We start from the raw sequence: 15,061 nt of genomic DNA on the forward strand, positions 1-15,061 counted from the left end.
TCAGGTTCAGGTAGTTACGCACATTCTCCTACTGCAGCTGATTATGGTGATTTGTGTAATAGAAACTGAACATGCACTTTCCTCTGCCTTTTTCTTTCTGTCGGTAGACACTGACATCAGAGCATTGTTTTTGCATTGATATCTAAAAGTCTCTTTGTGTGTGTGTGCGTGTGTGCGTGTGTGCGTGTGTGCGTGTGTGCGTGTGTGCGTTTGTGTGTGTGTGTGTGTGTGTGTGTGTGCATTTGTGCGTGTGTGCGTGTGTGCGTGCGTTTGTGCGTGTGTGCGTTTGTGTGTGTGTGCGTGTGTGTGTGTGTGTGTGTGTTGTCCACCAGGGGGCCTGTGCATCGTGTTAGTGACACCTGTGGGGGGTGTTCCTGCTGTCTGCTGTCCTCTCAGCCGGCCTCTCCGAGACTTCCTCCTCTTCATCATCTTCATCCTCATCTCAGACGAGAAGACACTGCCACAAACACTGCAAGCTTTCATTTCCACCCCGCTTTTCTCAGCAAGATGGTTGGGGATGACATGGCAGCTGGGGAACAAGTGTTGTTGTTTTTTTTTATTTTACTATATACATGTGCCATAATGTATGTGCTACCTACACACACACACACACACACACATACACACACACACACACACATACAAACACAGTGAATTCATCTTTCAGCTCTTCTGCTCTGTCAGTTCACTGTGAGATTGTGTTTTTTTTTTTTTTTTTTTTTTTTAAGCACTGTTTTTGCATCCTAGTGTTTACGGAGCTCACTAAGGTAGTTTGCCAGGAACACCGAGGATGAAACGACAATAATGTCAAAGGAAATCTACACTCTTGTTAAAAAGAATAAACAGACAAACAACATGGCACACAGTATCTTCTTTTCTACAAGAGCTGTTTGTACCTCTCTATTTATTGTCCTTGGTGATGGCTTAAATAAAAATCAAATCAACCACAAAACAAAAATGGTTTGTAGTTCTATGTGTTCTACGGCAGCAAAACTCACCCAGCATGAGCCAAAAACACAGAGACGTTGGGGAACACCACCACATTCCATTCTGTGACCAAAAAGAGATTTCGCTCATGGAAAACCCGGCATTTGGGCCTTAATTCCACAAAATTCCAACTGATCTCATTGACTTAGGCGGTGTTAAACTTTGATCCCCATAGCGGAACAATATGATACTTTGTCTGATAAGACTAATCGGTCTGATGTTTTCACTGGACCCATAAGAAATTAAGGACTAAATTCAACAAACATACTTTCAAGTTGTTTACCTAATTCTTGCAAAGGGCCGCCACAAGATAGGGTAGATTTAACGCTGAGTCTATGGGGTGAACTCTACTGCTATAAATGATTTTAATTGCAGGAATCCGGCATTAGATCTGGCCAGCCAGAGCAGTATATCTCCCCGTGTTGTGAATTTTCTGTCCTCCCAAATGTCAGGCCGGCTATGGAACGTAATACGCAACTTGTAGTGTCCTTGGTGAGTTTCACACTGTGCATGTGCAGACAGATGTTTTATAGTTTTTTTGAGTATTTTGGCGAAATCCATTTCCTGGTTCTGAGGTGTTAATTCAAACTTGGTTGCTGTGATCATTAGTGGCTTTTTAAAGAGGAACTATTATGCCCATTGTCAGTGTTCATCATTTTATTTTGGGGGTCTACTAGAACATATTTACGTGCTTAAATGTTACAAAAACACATTATTTTTCTCATACTGTACATCTCTATTCACCCTTTGTCTGAAACTCACTGTCTTTAGCCCCCAACTTTTCAAATGGAGGTTTTAAGAGGTGTTAGATGTGGTGGAATGCCCATGGCAAGCTCTGGAAGGTTCTAAGATATGTTAGATGTGGTGGAATGGCCATAGAAGGTACTACAGTTGTGTATGAGTCTAAGATTATTGTTGACAAGCCTCCTCCTGCTTGTCATGCCCAATAACTTGCAGGGATGCTGGGAACATCAGAACGACCGCAGACAGACGCCAACCCCAAGGGTCAGAGGAGAGGAAGAGTGGCCTGGTGTTTAATAAGCTTTGAAGCATCCTCCTGTCTTAGGGAGAACAACAAAAAAAATGAAACCATCCTACAAAACTGCCAGTCTCCCTTCCTTTATCAGAGCCCTGGAGTCCAGAACCCTCTTTAACACACACACACACACACTAACACACATACACGAGCCTTCAGAAGTCCAGGGCCCTCTTTATCACACACACACACACACATACACGAGCCTTCAGAAGTCCAGGGCCCTCTTTATCACACACACACACACACACACACACGAGTCTCAGAAGACCAACCCACACACTTGGTTTCCAAGAACCAAATCAAAGCATCCAAAAGACTGAATGGCCAAACACCCAAGGGCTGCCCATTGAATCTGCTGGCTCAGAGAAGGAGCAGGAGCATGCCTTCTGGGCTGCCCAATGACATGAGCAACAGAGACAGAGACAAGCCGTCCTCAGATGCAGTTAAAAGTAACCTTGTCCCCGTATAATTCTTTATGTTTTGGTATATGTTACGTGTCTGTCGCACGTATCTGGGTTTTGTCGTGTTATGTGGTGTCTGTAAATGTATGTTTGCACTTATTGGAAAATAAATAAATACAATTTTTTTTTTTTTTAAAGTAACCTTACAAGACCCAATAGTCGTGTTTGATTAGGTCCCTTCATTGCTGCATGTGATGCATGTATACACGTTAAAGAGATGTTTTTTTCCCATCCAAACCTGAAATTTGAAAGCACTCAACAGACATCTTGCAAATACTCCAGTACCAGACTAGTACCAGTACCAGTCATGTTTACTCATAGAAGCAGTGGTTGAAAACAGCAGAGTACTGCTTCATGGATCTGATTTGGGCCCATAATTCTACCTCCATTTCAGTTTGGGCCCAAAGTTGACACAGGCTGCCCTCCAAAAGAGCTGAACCCAAGCAAGCTACACGTGAGCATCTGGTTTTGTCCATATGCACAGTCGCACACACACACACACACACACGTTGATACATACACATGCACACACACACACATATCGTTACACACACAGTCCCCAAGGGTGTACGTGGGGCCAGAACATCTGGTTATGGTCCATGCATTGAGTTCGGGTTTCAGGAATCTGCCATGTGAAACCCCCCACCTGCAGGGAAGGCCCAGGCCCTATCTGCCCTGATCTGCCCCCCCTCCCTATTACACCCCCTACCACGCCTGCGTACCCAAAACATCTCCACCACCTTATCACATGTTTACTTCTCCATCTTTTCGGTAGCCCTGCGTGGGGTCTCACAGAAAGCCAAACAGAACATGCAGAGGACACTATCCCTGGTGCAACGCTCACGTACTGCTCACGTACTGCTCACGACTCACGTAGTGCTCACATTCATCTCTGTTTGCTTATGCTTGGATGCTCACTAAGAGTTGAGCCAACACCAGTAGATATCATCTTTAAAACGTGGATGCTCACTAAGAGTTGAACCCATAACAGTAGATATCATCTTTAAAACGTGGATGCTCACTAAGAGTTGAGCCAACACCAGTAGATATCATCTTTAAAACGTGGATGCTCACTAAGAGTTGAACCCATAACAGTAGATATCATCTTTAAAACGTGGATGCTCACTAAGAGTTGAGCCAACACCAGTAGATGTCATCTTTAAAACGTGGATGCTCACTAAGAGTTGAGCCAACACCAGTAGATATCATCTTTAAAACGTGGATGCTCACTAAGAGTTGAGCCAACACCAGTAGATATCATCTTTAAAACGTTGATGCTCACTAAGAGTTGAGCCAACACCAGTAGATATCATCTTTAAAACGTGGATGCTCACTAAGAGTTGAACCCATAACAGTAGATAGCATCTTTAAAACGTGGATGCTCACTAAGAGTTGAGCCAACACCAGTAGATATCATCTTTAAAACGTGGATGCTCACTAAGAGTTGAACCCATAACAGTAGATAGCATCTTTAAAACGTGGATGCTCACTAAGAGTTGAGCCAACACCAGTAGATACATGTATCATCTTTAAATCGTGGATGCTCACTAAGAGTTGAACCCATACCAGTACATATCATCTTTTTAAACACGAGCTCCAGCTGAAAAACTCCAAATGTATGTGCATCCTGTTCAGATTCAATGAGTATCATTCCATATAAATATAAATGTAACACGAGGCAAAAAATAAAGGCAAAATAATAGCAAGGATGTTCTGTTGATCCATTAACAATGAATGCAGTGATGTGTGAAGAATAACCCCAACTCTGAGGACGAGAGAACAACCCCAGGAGATTTAAAACAGCCTCGATTCTTATCTAGTATTTATTGCACTTCAAAGTTCTCACTAAAATTATCTCCAAGGACACCACAGAGTTCTTACTCAATAATGGTCCCGACCACTAGATATGTCATCCAATCACATCCCAGGGCACAAGGATGAACAAGAATTCTGTTCTTCTCATGGAGATTCTCCTCTAATAAGTGCAAATACACTGGACAACTTTTTGAGCCATGTTGACTTTCCCATTTGATTGGGCAAGACATTTTCATCTGCAGAATTGTAATGATCATAGGGCAACTTCTCACGATCAAAGTCAAAGTAAAATTAAGTAAGACAGTAAGACGAGACGCAGTAGCTTCGGTTCAACAGAGTACACGAGGCACACAGAATACGCATTTATGATAAACTATGTGTACATTGTTGCGTGAGCTGCCACAAAGGAAAATATAAATAGAATAAATACATATGGAATATAATTACGGAATTATAATTATAGAATTATATAAATAAGTCTTCATGTTTTTGTGTAAAGGATCAGCAGCAATTAAGGTATGCAGAGATCAGTTGTGATCTGTGGTGATGACCTGTAGTACCTAGGTGAGACAACATTTATATGCAGAAGTGGTATAAGTCAACATTCCTTAAAAAGCCCCATGTTGCAATACCTCAAGAGGTAGACTCAGACCAATCTTTCATTACTCCTCAACATTGCACCCCTTACTGTAATGGAAAGAATGTGCGAGGCGTTCTACTGATGATTAAATATGAAACATTTAATTTACTGAGCATTCCCAGTAGGCTAACATGACATCACTAGCCTGGCCGTTACCATCCTGTGACTCCATTTCATTCCGTCTTTCAGTCTGGGCCAACCCAATGCATTTTGGTTTCCGAGATGGGCGGGTGCTTATCTTGAGGTTTAAAATCATTGGAGTTCCCTTAACCAATCAGCAACGTTTAGTAAGCATTCGGTAGATTAAACTCTTCCCAAAGCCAGTTGGGAGAAGAGCTACGACGTCCTTTCCAATCATAAAACTTACAAGAAAATACTCTTGTTCTCCTTTTAATTTTCTGATGTTCACGAGAGTTGAGACAACTTTTCCGATAGCTTTTCGTGTCTTTTCCTCCAAGGCGAGTTTTGCGTCACAGCTCTGAACTGTTCGCTGATTGGTCCTGCAAAATTTTGAGTTCTGGAGACGATTGTCAATGGGGTTGGGCCAGACTGAGTATGAGCTTGAAATCAATTCAGGCGGAAATACGTAGGCTGGTGTCACCAGGCTATGACATCACAGCCTGATTAAAAAAAATATTGAACTGATAAGCAAAATGAAAGATTAAACTGGTCTGAAGCAAGCATACGTATATCTGAAAAACTGCAAAACGGATGAATTTTCAATGCTACTGATGAGAACAACCTCTATGAAATGTGACTATGCTGAGTTTGTCGGGCTGTCCTCAGATCTGTAACACTGTCAGGTACTATCATGTTTACACTCTCTCCCTTCTAGATGCGTAAATCAATTACTATAATTCACTTGTCCTGCCAAACTTAAAGGTTGCGATTTGATGGCTGCATTTTTCTCCTATTTCTGTTGGCATTTGGAAAGTGTAGAGTTGCCAAAGCATGGTCCCAAACTCAGACTATGAGACTACACCGCGTTCCACATTATTATGCAAATTGGATTTAAGGGTCATAAACATTTATTTTTTTGTTTTTCAATTAAAGTCATGGGTGGTATTGTGTCTCAGGGCTTATTGAATGATTGAAATCAATCTCAGACACCTGAGATAATTAGTTTGCCAGGTGAGCCCAATCAAAGGAAAACTACTTAAGAAGGATGTTCCACATTATTACGCAAGCTACATGTTTCAGGCAAAATGGGGAAGAAAAGGGATCTCTCTGCTGCTGAAAAGCGGCAAATAGTGCAATACCTTGGTCAAGGTATCACAACATTTGATATTTCGAAAAGAATTGCGCATGATCATCGGACGGGGAAGAAATTTGTCACTGATTCACAGCACAAGTGGGTTCGTTAAGACAAAGGCAAGATAAGGAAGATTTCTGCCAAACAAATGCGTAGGGTTAAGAGAGCAGCCACTAAATTGCTATTGAATAGCAGCAAACAGGTGTTTAAAGCCGCTGGTGCCTCTGGAGTTTCGCGAACGTCAGGATGTAGGATGCTCAAGAGGTTTGCAAGTGTCCTTAAACCTTATTCGGCCACCGCTAAACCCAGCTCACAAGCAAAAATGGTTGCAGTGGGCTCAGGACTACATAAAGACTAACTTTCAAACTGTTTTGTTTACGGATGAGTGCCGTGCAACCCTTGATGGTCCTGATGGATGGAGTAGTGGATGGTTGGTGAATGGCCACCATGTCCCAACAAGGCTAAGATGTCAACAAGGAGGTGGTGGAGTCATGTTTTGGGCGGGAATCATGGGGAGAGAGCTGGTAGGCCCCTTTAGGGTCCCCGACGGTGTGAAAATGACCTCGGCAAAGTATGTAGAGTTTCTGACTGACCACTTTCTTCCGTGGTACAAAAAGAAGAGCCGCACCTTCCATAGCAAAGTCATATTTATGCATGACAATGCACCATATCATACTGCAAAGAATACCTCTGGGGCATTGGCTATAGCAGCCAATGCCCCAGAGGTATTCTTTGCATAAAAGAAGAGAAACTCATGGTGTGGCCCCCATCTTACCCTGACCTTAACCCCATTGAGAACCTTTGGAGCATCATCAAGCAAAAGATCTATGTGGGTGGAAGGCAGTACACATCCAATCAGGTGCTCTGGGAGTCTATTATTGCATCCTGATAAGACATTAAAGCAGAAACAATCAAAGAACTCATGAGTTCAATGGATGCCAGAATTGTGAAGTTGATCAAAGAAGGGGTCCTATGTTAACATGTAACTTCACCTGTTAAGATGTTTTTGATTAAAACTTTTTTTGATTTCAGTAAATATGGCCTCCTAATGCTGCAAATTCAACAAATGACAATTTTTAGTTCTTTACAACCTATAAAATATCTTGAAACTCTGAGACTTCGAAACTCTGCATAATAATTTGGAACACTGCATTTTGAGTTTTTTAATTTAGGAAAAAATACTGTTATCATTGGGAGGTTTGTTCAATAAAATTTGAATTATACTCTTACAGTTGATGACTTGAAAATTATACTGACTGAATGTGCATTACTATTTAGGAAAATCTGAGCAAAGTGTAATTTGCATAATAATGTGGAACGCGGTGTATATGCTATATTAAACGCTCTCTTCACATGTAATTAGGTTGCTTGTGTCCGGTTCCGATGCTGGATGTATGCATGTGTAGTCCTGCACACACACACACACACCCCATCACTTGTGATCCGTTACCCAGCATGCTCTTGGTGGGCTCGGCTGCTAAGCGGAGTGTTTCCATCAGACCGTGTGTGTGTGTGTGTATTTGTGGCTCTTGCAGCAGCCACGTGTGTGTGACGCACAAGAGCAGGATCTGGATAATAGAGCCTCAGTCTCACAGCCTCCCCTCCCTTAAGTGAAATTGTTATCTCATTTTGGATCTCTCTGCAAATCTCATCAAGGCCCAAGCGGCACGGCATCTTTCACAGAAATGACTTTCTTTTGCTCTCTATCCCTCTCTCTCTCTCTCTCTCTCTCTCTCTCTCTTTGGTACGGGCCACATGTCTGCCTAAGTGTGTGTGTGTGTGAGCGTGCATGTGTGTGCTCATGTTTGTCTGAGTATGAATGTGTGTTTGTGTGCATGCATGTGTGTGCTCATGTTTACCTGTGTATAAATGCGTGTGTGTGTGTGTGTGCATGTGTGTGGTCATGTTTACCTGAGTATGACTGTGTGTGTGAGTGCATGTGTGTGCTCATGTGCGTGTGCTCATGTGTGTGCTCATGTGTGTGGGTGCTCATGTGTGTGTGCTCATGTTTGTCTAAGTATAAATGTGTGTTTGTGTGCATGCATGTGTGTGCTCATGTTTACCTGTGTATAAATGCGTGTGTGTGTGTGTGTGCATGTGTGTGGTCATGTTTACCTGAGTATGACTGTGTGTGTGTGTGTGTGTGTGTGTGTGTGTGTGTGTGTGTGTGTGTGTGTGTGTGTGTGTGTGTGTGTGTGTGTGTGTGTGTGTGTGTGTGTATGTGTGTGCTCACGTTTTTCTGAGTATAAATGTGCGTGTGCTAGTGTTTGTCTAAGTATCTCACAGTGTGGTTCATATTCTGTTTATTCAATATGGCTATTCATGGGGGGTGCAGAATTGTCATTCAGTCTTGAGTTTCCTTTTCACCAGATATTGCCAAACCCAGAGGAGGTAACAGCCCTGGTGCTTTGGCAGCGTGAGTGAGTGAGTGTGTGTGTGTGTGTGTGTGTGTGTGTGTGTGTGTGTGTGTGTGTGTGTGTGTGTGTGTGTGTGTGTGTGTGTGTGTGTGTGTGTGTGTGTGTGTGTGTGTGTGTGTGTGTGTGTGAGTGAGTGTGTGTGAGTGTGTGTGTGTGTGTGTGTGTGTGTGTGTGTGTGTGTGTGTGTGTGTGTGTGTGTGTGTGTGTGTGTGTGTGTGTGTGTGTGTGTGTGTGTGTGTGTGTGTGTGTGTGTGTGTGTGTGTGTGAGTGTGTGTGTGTGTGTGTGTGTGTGTGTGAGTGAGTGAGTTCCAGGCAGTGTGAGTTTGAGTGATGCTCGCCGTGCTCTAGTATTCCCATTTGACCTCTCTTCGGTCCAGGATGATGTGAACCACACTAAACGGCTGCTATCGAGACAGACACACAACAGGCTAAATTATCCACTTTTATTCTGGCATCTGGTATGATGACAGAAAATGTGTATTTATTTGGCGTAGATGAGAAATAATCAAACATTCAGAACAGGTCATCTGTTGTGTCATCTGTCGTTCGGTGCCAATCTTTGACGCCCTGGAGGGCATGTGCCAAGTTGCTCTGCCAGTTGCATTGTGGTTATTTGAGTCTTTTTATTCTGTCCAAGTGAAACAAGCAAATGAAATATGTAGTTAATGAAATATAGGTTCGTCTGGCCAAGATGTTGGTTCATACAATTTGTGACAATCATTGATTAAACATCTTGAGATAAAGCAAAGACATTGCAAGGCGCTGTTCCAGTGATGCACGAAGAAGTACAAATCAGGGCTTTCTCTGAAATTATGAAATTTAATTTAAAAAAAGAACAAGAGCTGAATCTGGGGCAATTACTGAATACCGAAAGTGGCATTTTTTTGATTGCCCAGAGTCCAGAGGTTCTTTTGTTCCCTTTTGTGTGGCCGGACAAAGAGGCCTTTCTCTCCTAAGTTTGCCAAATGTCATTTTCTCTGAATTTGCTGTGATGCCCTCCGGTGCTTGCTTACCCCTAGTAATACGTTGATGCACTTTGTCAAATAAATTTCATCCGACGCCAACGTTGTCTGCCGTCATATTCCGGCCTCTATGATGAAATTATGGAACATTACACAAAAGCCTATCCTGCTGTACATCATAACCGATCCATAGGAGTTAATGCAACTGTACAGTATATGTTGGGCCGTCATACTCCTAGCTGACAGTAGAGGCTACTGCTGTTCCTCAGCCTCAGATACTGCCCCTTACTTGGTTGGGAAAACCCTCAGACAACATCTGAAAGATAAACAAGGGCCATCTAAACCCAAGGCCGTAGGCAGGACGTTTATAAATACCAAGGGCAAAGGTGTCTGCAAAAAGAAGGTCAAATAGATGCCACAGTTGGTCAACTAGATGCCAGGTCTGCATTGAAACAAGCCTGCACGTGTTTCATTGTTCTGCACATGTACACATATTGGAGCCCCTTATGGCACTTAAGTTGAAGTAAGTTTGTTACCTCAACCAAGGAGGTTATGTTTTCACCCCTGTATTTTTGTTTGTTTTTTTGTCAGCAGGATTACGCAGAAACGCATGGACCGATTTCCATCAAACTTTGTGGGGAGATTGGGTAATATAATGGCAATAATTGGAGTAATTAGATTTTCAGATGTCAAGGTCAAAGGTCAAGGTCACAAGGCAGAGGTTTGCATTCTCTGAATGCTCCCATTCTTGTTTAACAATGAGTTTGTTTGCAGAATAAATTGTGCAATCAGGAGTATGGATGTGTATGTGTTTTTTTATCTGTGTGTGTGTGTATGTGTGTGAGAGAGAGAGAGCGAGAGAGAGAGAGAGAACATTACAGAGGTAGACTATTAGAAGTATTGCGATAAGATAAAGGAAATAGGGGTTAATAATAAATAAATGTGCAGATTTGGCTGGAGGAAAGTGAGAGAACAGCCTTTCTCTCTCTCTCTCTCTCTCTCTCTCTCTCTCTCTCTCTCTCTCTCCTCTTCTTTTCCTTCCCTCTCTTTGTAAGACTCTTCCCCTGTTCTTTCTCCTCCTCTCCTCCTGACTCTATCGCTTCAGGATAAGAAGCCTGTTGCTTTAAATGAAAACATTTTTTAAAGGATAACAAAAGTCTTAAGAAGTAGTCCATGAGGTGCTCTTATTTGATAATAGGGTCATGCATCTGCACTATCTATTGCATTCCAATGCGCTCCTCAATCAGCAATTTGAACCAGGATGTGAGGTTCTCAACAGAATTTATTTTCTAAACCCGATTGTTCAAATCCTTGATTGTGATTGGCTAAAAGCCGTTGTAAAATCCAGCATTACCTTACAATTTGACCTGATTACATTCCATATTACTGCGCAGCGAATGGCAAGGCATTCATATAGCGCATTTCATACCCAGTGTTCCATCTGGCTGCTGCGTTGCTTCAAGGGTTGCGTGGCAACGATTTATTTAGGAACTATAATTTTTAGTGGCGGAAGAATGACGGTTGGTTTATCATTAAACTATTGTTTTTTAAATTGAATTGTCTTTATTTATGAAACCATATCAAATATGTGTAGTAACAGGTTTAGAAAAGCAATAAGCCCCGCGAGTCCGTGCTTTGCGCTGATTTTAGAACAGGTAAGGGGGTTTAACGGCACTCCGCTTCGCGTCGTGCCTAACAACTCCCTTACCTGTTCTAAAATCAGCGCAAAGCACGGCCTCTTGGGGCTTATTGCTTAAGTAGGATTCAATCGACAAAAAAGAGATGAGCTCCAGAACAAGATCTACAGGATAAACCTACATCATTTGAAAGGTTATCTAACATCTCCCACCTATGCCCTGTTTGGTTGACCCCTTCAGCCAATTCAATTTAACCTACCATCTGACCCCAATCAAATCACTTATCGAATAACACACCCATTTCTCTCCATTGGGTCAGCTGGGGTCACACCCTCTTATTTCAAATTCCAATTGTCACTTCCTAAACTCCGTCTAAATCTAACCCAAATCTAAACCTTAAACTAATTCAATGGATATCCTGTAAATCCTTTCTTATTCATACAGAAATATTCCTACACATCTATAAGGTCATAAACGCATAGTATAATTTGAACTAATGTTCTTTTGTTTTGAGGCAATGCGTCAGATTGTAGGTTCTATCTTGGAACACACCCCATATTTTAGGTTGCGTGCACATGTTTCTAACACTACGTGTTAAGAAATCCACCTTATGTAAAGCTGTGTTAATGCACTGATCGCAATTGGCTCTATTCTCATTAAATAAAACATCCAAAACCAGAAAACACACTAAAGACTTGACCTTGTGTCCTCAATGGTAGATATGGGCATGTCTAAGCCCCTTAATTCAATTGTTTTCATTTCTAGTGCTTTCTCTGTGGCTTTTTTTTCTTCAGGAGGATCCAGGTCATGACTAATTGTCCTACTTTTGTTTTTGTGTTTGCAGAACTAAGGGCATGAACCCAGTGGAGTAATCTTGGGGCAAATGTCAGTAGCCCTAAGGACAGCCCATAGGAAAACACTGAAGGCAAGATGAAAAAAAAGGAGTCTCTGAGAGAGAGTGGCATCATATGCTTTTGAGGTTCATGAACGTGCTTAGGCACCAGAGCCTGTCTTTGAGCTCTTAATTGGAGCGCATTTGGCAAATGAGCCGCTGGTAAACAGTTCTAATGGTAGAATAAGATTGAAACGCAGGGCCTGTGCTCACGCTATAGGGCAAAACACAGGGGTTATAGTAAACTACAACTGTGCCAAGTGCGTTCTACTGACCGCTGATGCACTCTACCCTACTTCAAGTTACGCAAGGACAAAATAGTGCTTATGTTAGGTCTCTTTAACACACCATAAAAAGACTGTGGACCTCGAGTCAATCAAATAATTTATTTTCTAAAGACCTCTTACTCTAACTTTAAGTGGCAGCTCAGTTAAAATGAGGAATTGCTCTCTGACATTTGCTAAACCTGGTGAGAATAAACCCCCTGTGAATACCAACTGGAGGTCAAAAGGTCACTGAAAGAGTGGGCCATTTCCTTTCTATATCAGACAAGCACTTTCTCCACCTAGCACCTTATAAACGCACTATGGTTGTCGTCATTGTGAAGTAGGTTACCACTGTAATTAATATAAGAAATTCACACTTAAAACAATAAGAAAATATTAATTTAAAAGAGTTATTTAGATGACTTAGATCTTCAGGGTCTCATAGATATTAGCCAGGGTTCCGTTAGTCTGTTAGCGCCTTGCAAAGACTAGAACCATTTCAAGTGTAACCCTAAGATAAACCTTCCTACTTTTACCTTCAGAGGCTGAATTAATTTGTCTGGAATCCATTTCTGTCCTTCACCTAGGTTTGAGTATGGTGAGGTGATTGTGAGGAGCATGATTCACACTGGAGGGCAGGTAATCATAACCAGAAATGGAAGTCAAAATCAAAAAAGTTCCCAAATAAGGACCACTGTAGGCTAGGAGTTACTCAAAGATTTCTATTCTTTTTCTATTTTAATTAAAAATGTAATGTAATGCAACACATATCTTGGTCTCACATCGTAGTCAGTGCATACGTCCAGACACTAACACAAAATGTTTCGGCTCTAAAATGTGTGTTATGAGTTATGAGTTAAGGTATAGCTAAGAGTGATCCAGACCAGCCTCAGGTAAGTATCTCTGACAAAAGGTTTACCTTGTCTAAGGACATTTTGGGAAACACCTCGAAACTTCAGGGTACAGCTTAAGCCTTAAGGTATAACTTATAAATGAAGGCTCTGGGAAACGCACCCCATGTTTTGAATATCATTTCAGTTACTTGTACTGTACATGTCATCAACAGATTTCTATATTTCTATATCGCTATATTGCAAGAGGAGTGCTATCTTTAACCACATTCACCAAGCCTCTTCACTGTCCAATTGTAACGTGGCTGTATTTCTAGACTAAATACAGAGGCTCTCTTTGAAAAATTGTTTCACACAAAATGTGATGACAACCATTTAATTTTTTAGAATGAAGATGAAGCTGCCTCTCTTTTCTCTTGGTGACATTAGAGTCGCACACACACAACAGAGTACTTGATTTGAAGGGCTATAAAAAAAAAAAGCACATGCTCTTCCGACAGTCATTCAGAAAATATTTTTTGAACGGTTTCGTTGTTCCAAATATAGGTGGCTGCAATTATTCCTGGGAGCAATGTATGCTTCAAACAATCTAATACAAGACCTCAATTGATACTGCTCTTAGTCTCTGGAAGTTGATTAACTTCATTAAGAGATTGTGTTTCTTTCCAGATCAAAGGGCATAAGACTTGATTTAACACGCTAACACGTTTCTCACCTCTGGGCACCAAGAACTTGAATAGTCGGCTTCCGTTTCATTGCTTGGGGTGTTTGAGCTGTGTGTGTGCGTGTGTGTGGGGGGGGGGGAGTGAAAGCCAGGACTACACAAAAGCGGGGACGTGATGAATGTCCTCCTTAGAGGTGAGAGGGAGAAAAGGAGACCTCATTACTGCAGGTTTCACACATTCCCTCTTTTTCCGTACTGAGAGAGGAGGGGAGACGAGGGAGAGAAAGGGTGAGGAAAAAGAGAGGTGAGAGAGAGAGAGAGAGAGATGGAGCGAGAGAGAAGCCAAGACTGGGCTTATTTGGATTCTCACAACCCCGCTGACCCAGCTAATGGAGACCTCGGACCAGGGGTCCCAAAAAGCTGTCTGTGTCCACAAGCCACTCACTGGCCGCCGAGAAGGAGAGAGGCCTCGTGGAGCCTTTTATTTGGACCATATGGTGTGTATGACGTGTGTGTGTGTGAATGGGTGGAAATGGGAGTGTGTGTGTATGTGTATAAAAGAGACAGAGAGTGTGTCAGAGTGTGTATATTGTATGTGTGGGTGTGCGAGTGTGTGTGTGTGTGTGTGTGTGTATGTGTGAGTGTGTGTGTGTGTGTGTGTGTGTGTGTGTGTGTTTGTGTGTGTGTGTGTGTGTGTGTGTGTGTGTGTGTGTGTGTGTGTGTGTGTGTGTGTGTGTGTGTGTGTGCGTGTGTGTAAAAGAGTGAAAGAGAAACTGCTGGCAGACTGCTCGGACCTCACCCTTCATTAGCCATTTCACAGAGTCAGAGAGTCTCATCCGTTCTAATGGCGGTGAGGAAACGGGTGGCGTTTCCATGCGTCACAGCCCTGACAACCGTAATCTCGAGTATGGATGTGTGTGTCTGTGTGTGTGTGTGTGTGTGTGTTTGTGTGTTTGTATGTGTGTGTCTGTGTGCCAATTTAGGTCAGACATGCAAAGCGACAGTCGACAGGAATGTGGCCCCCTTGACTTCCAGTCCCTGACGGCTTTACGGGATATACCCCATTAAACTCAGGGCTTGTAGAGGTGGTCTTTGACCTGCAGCCAGAGCGGTCATCCAGTGATGTGTGTGTGCCCACTGACAGATTGAATATCCGTGCCTTAGAGATGTCGACCGTC

The 15,061-nt window shown here is 42.4% G+C and overlaps 1 protein-coding gene across 3 annotated transcripts in view; it reads left to right on the top strand.

The window, feature by feature from the left end:
- rraga (Ras-related GTP binding A) overlaps positions 1–958 on the top strand; it is a 13,301-nt gene extending 12,343 nt beyond the window's left edge. For all 3 annotated transcript variants that reach the window (XM_080841036.1, XM_080841038.1, XM_080841037.1), the window contains exon 11: positions 333–958. Coding sequence is in view for 1 of the 3 variants with exons in the window: in XM_080841038.1 (XP_080697164.1) it covers positions 333–353 (21 nt within the window). In the remaining 2 variants the exon portion in view is untranslated. The remainder of the gene's footprint in view (positions 1–332) is intronic.
- The last annotated feature ends 14,103 nt before the right edge of the window (positions 959–15,061 follow it).

Source organism: Sprattus sprattus, assembly GCF_963457725.1.
Source record: "Sprattus sprattus genome assembly, chromosome: 6".
NCBI lineage: Eukaryota > Metazoa > Chordata > Actinopteri > Clupeiformes > Clupeidae > Sprattus > Sprattus sprattus.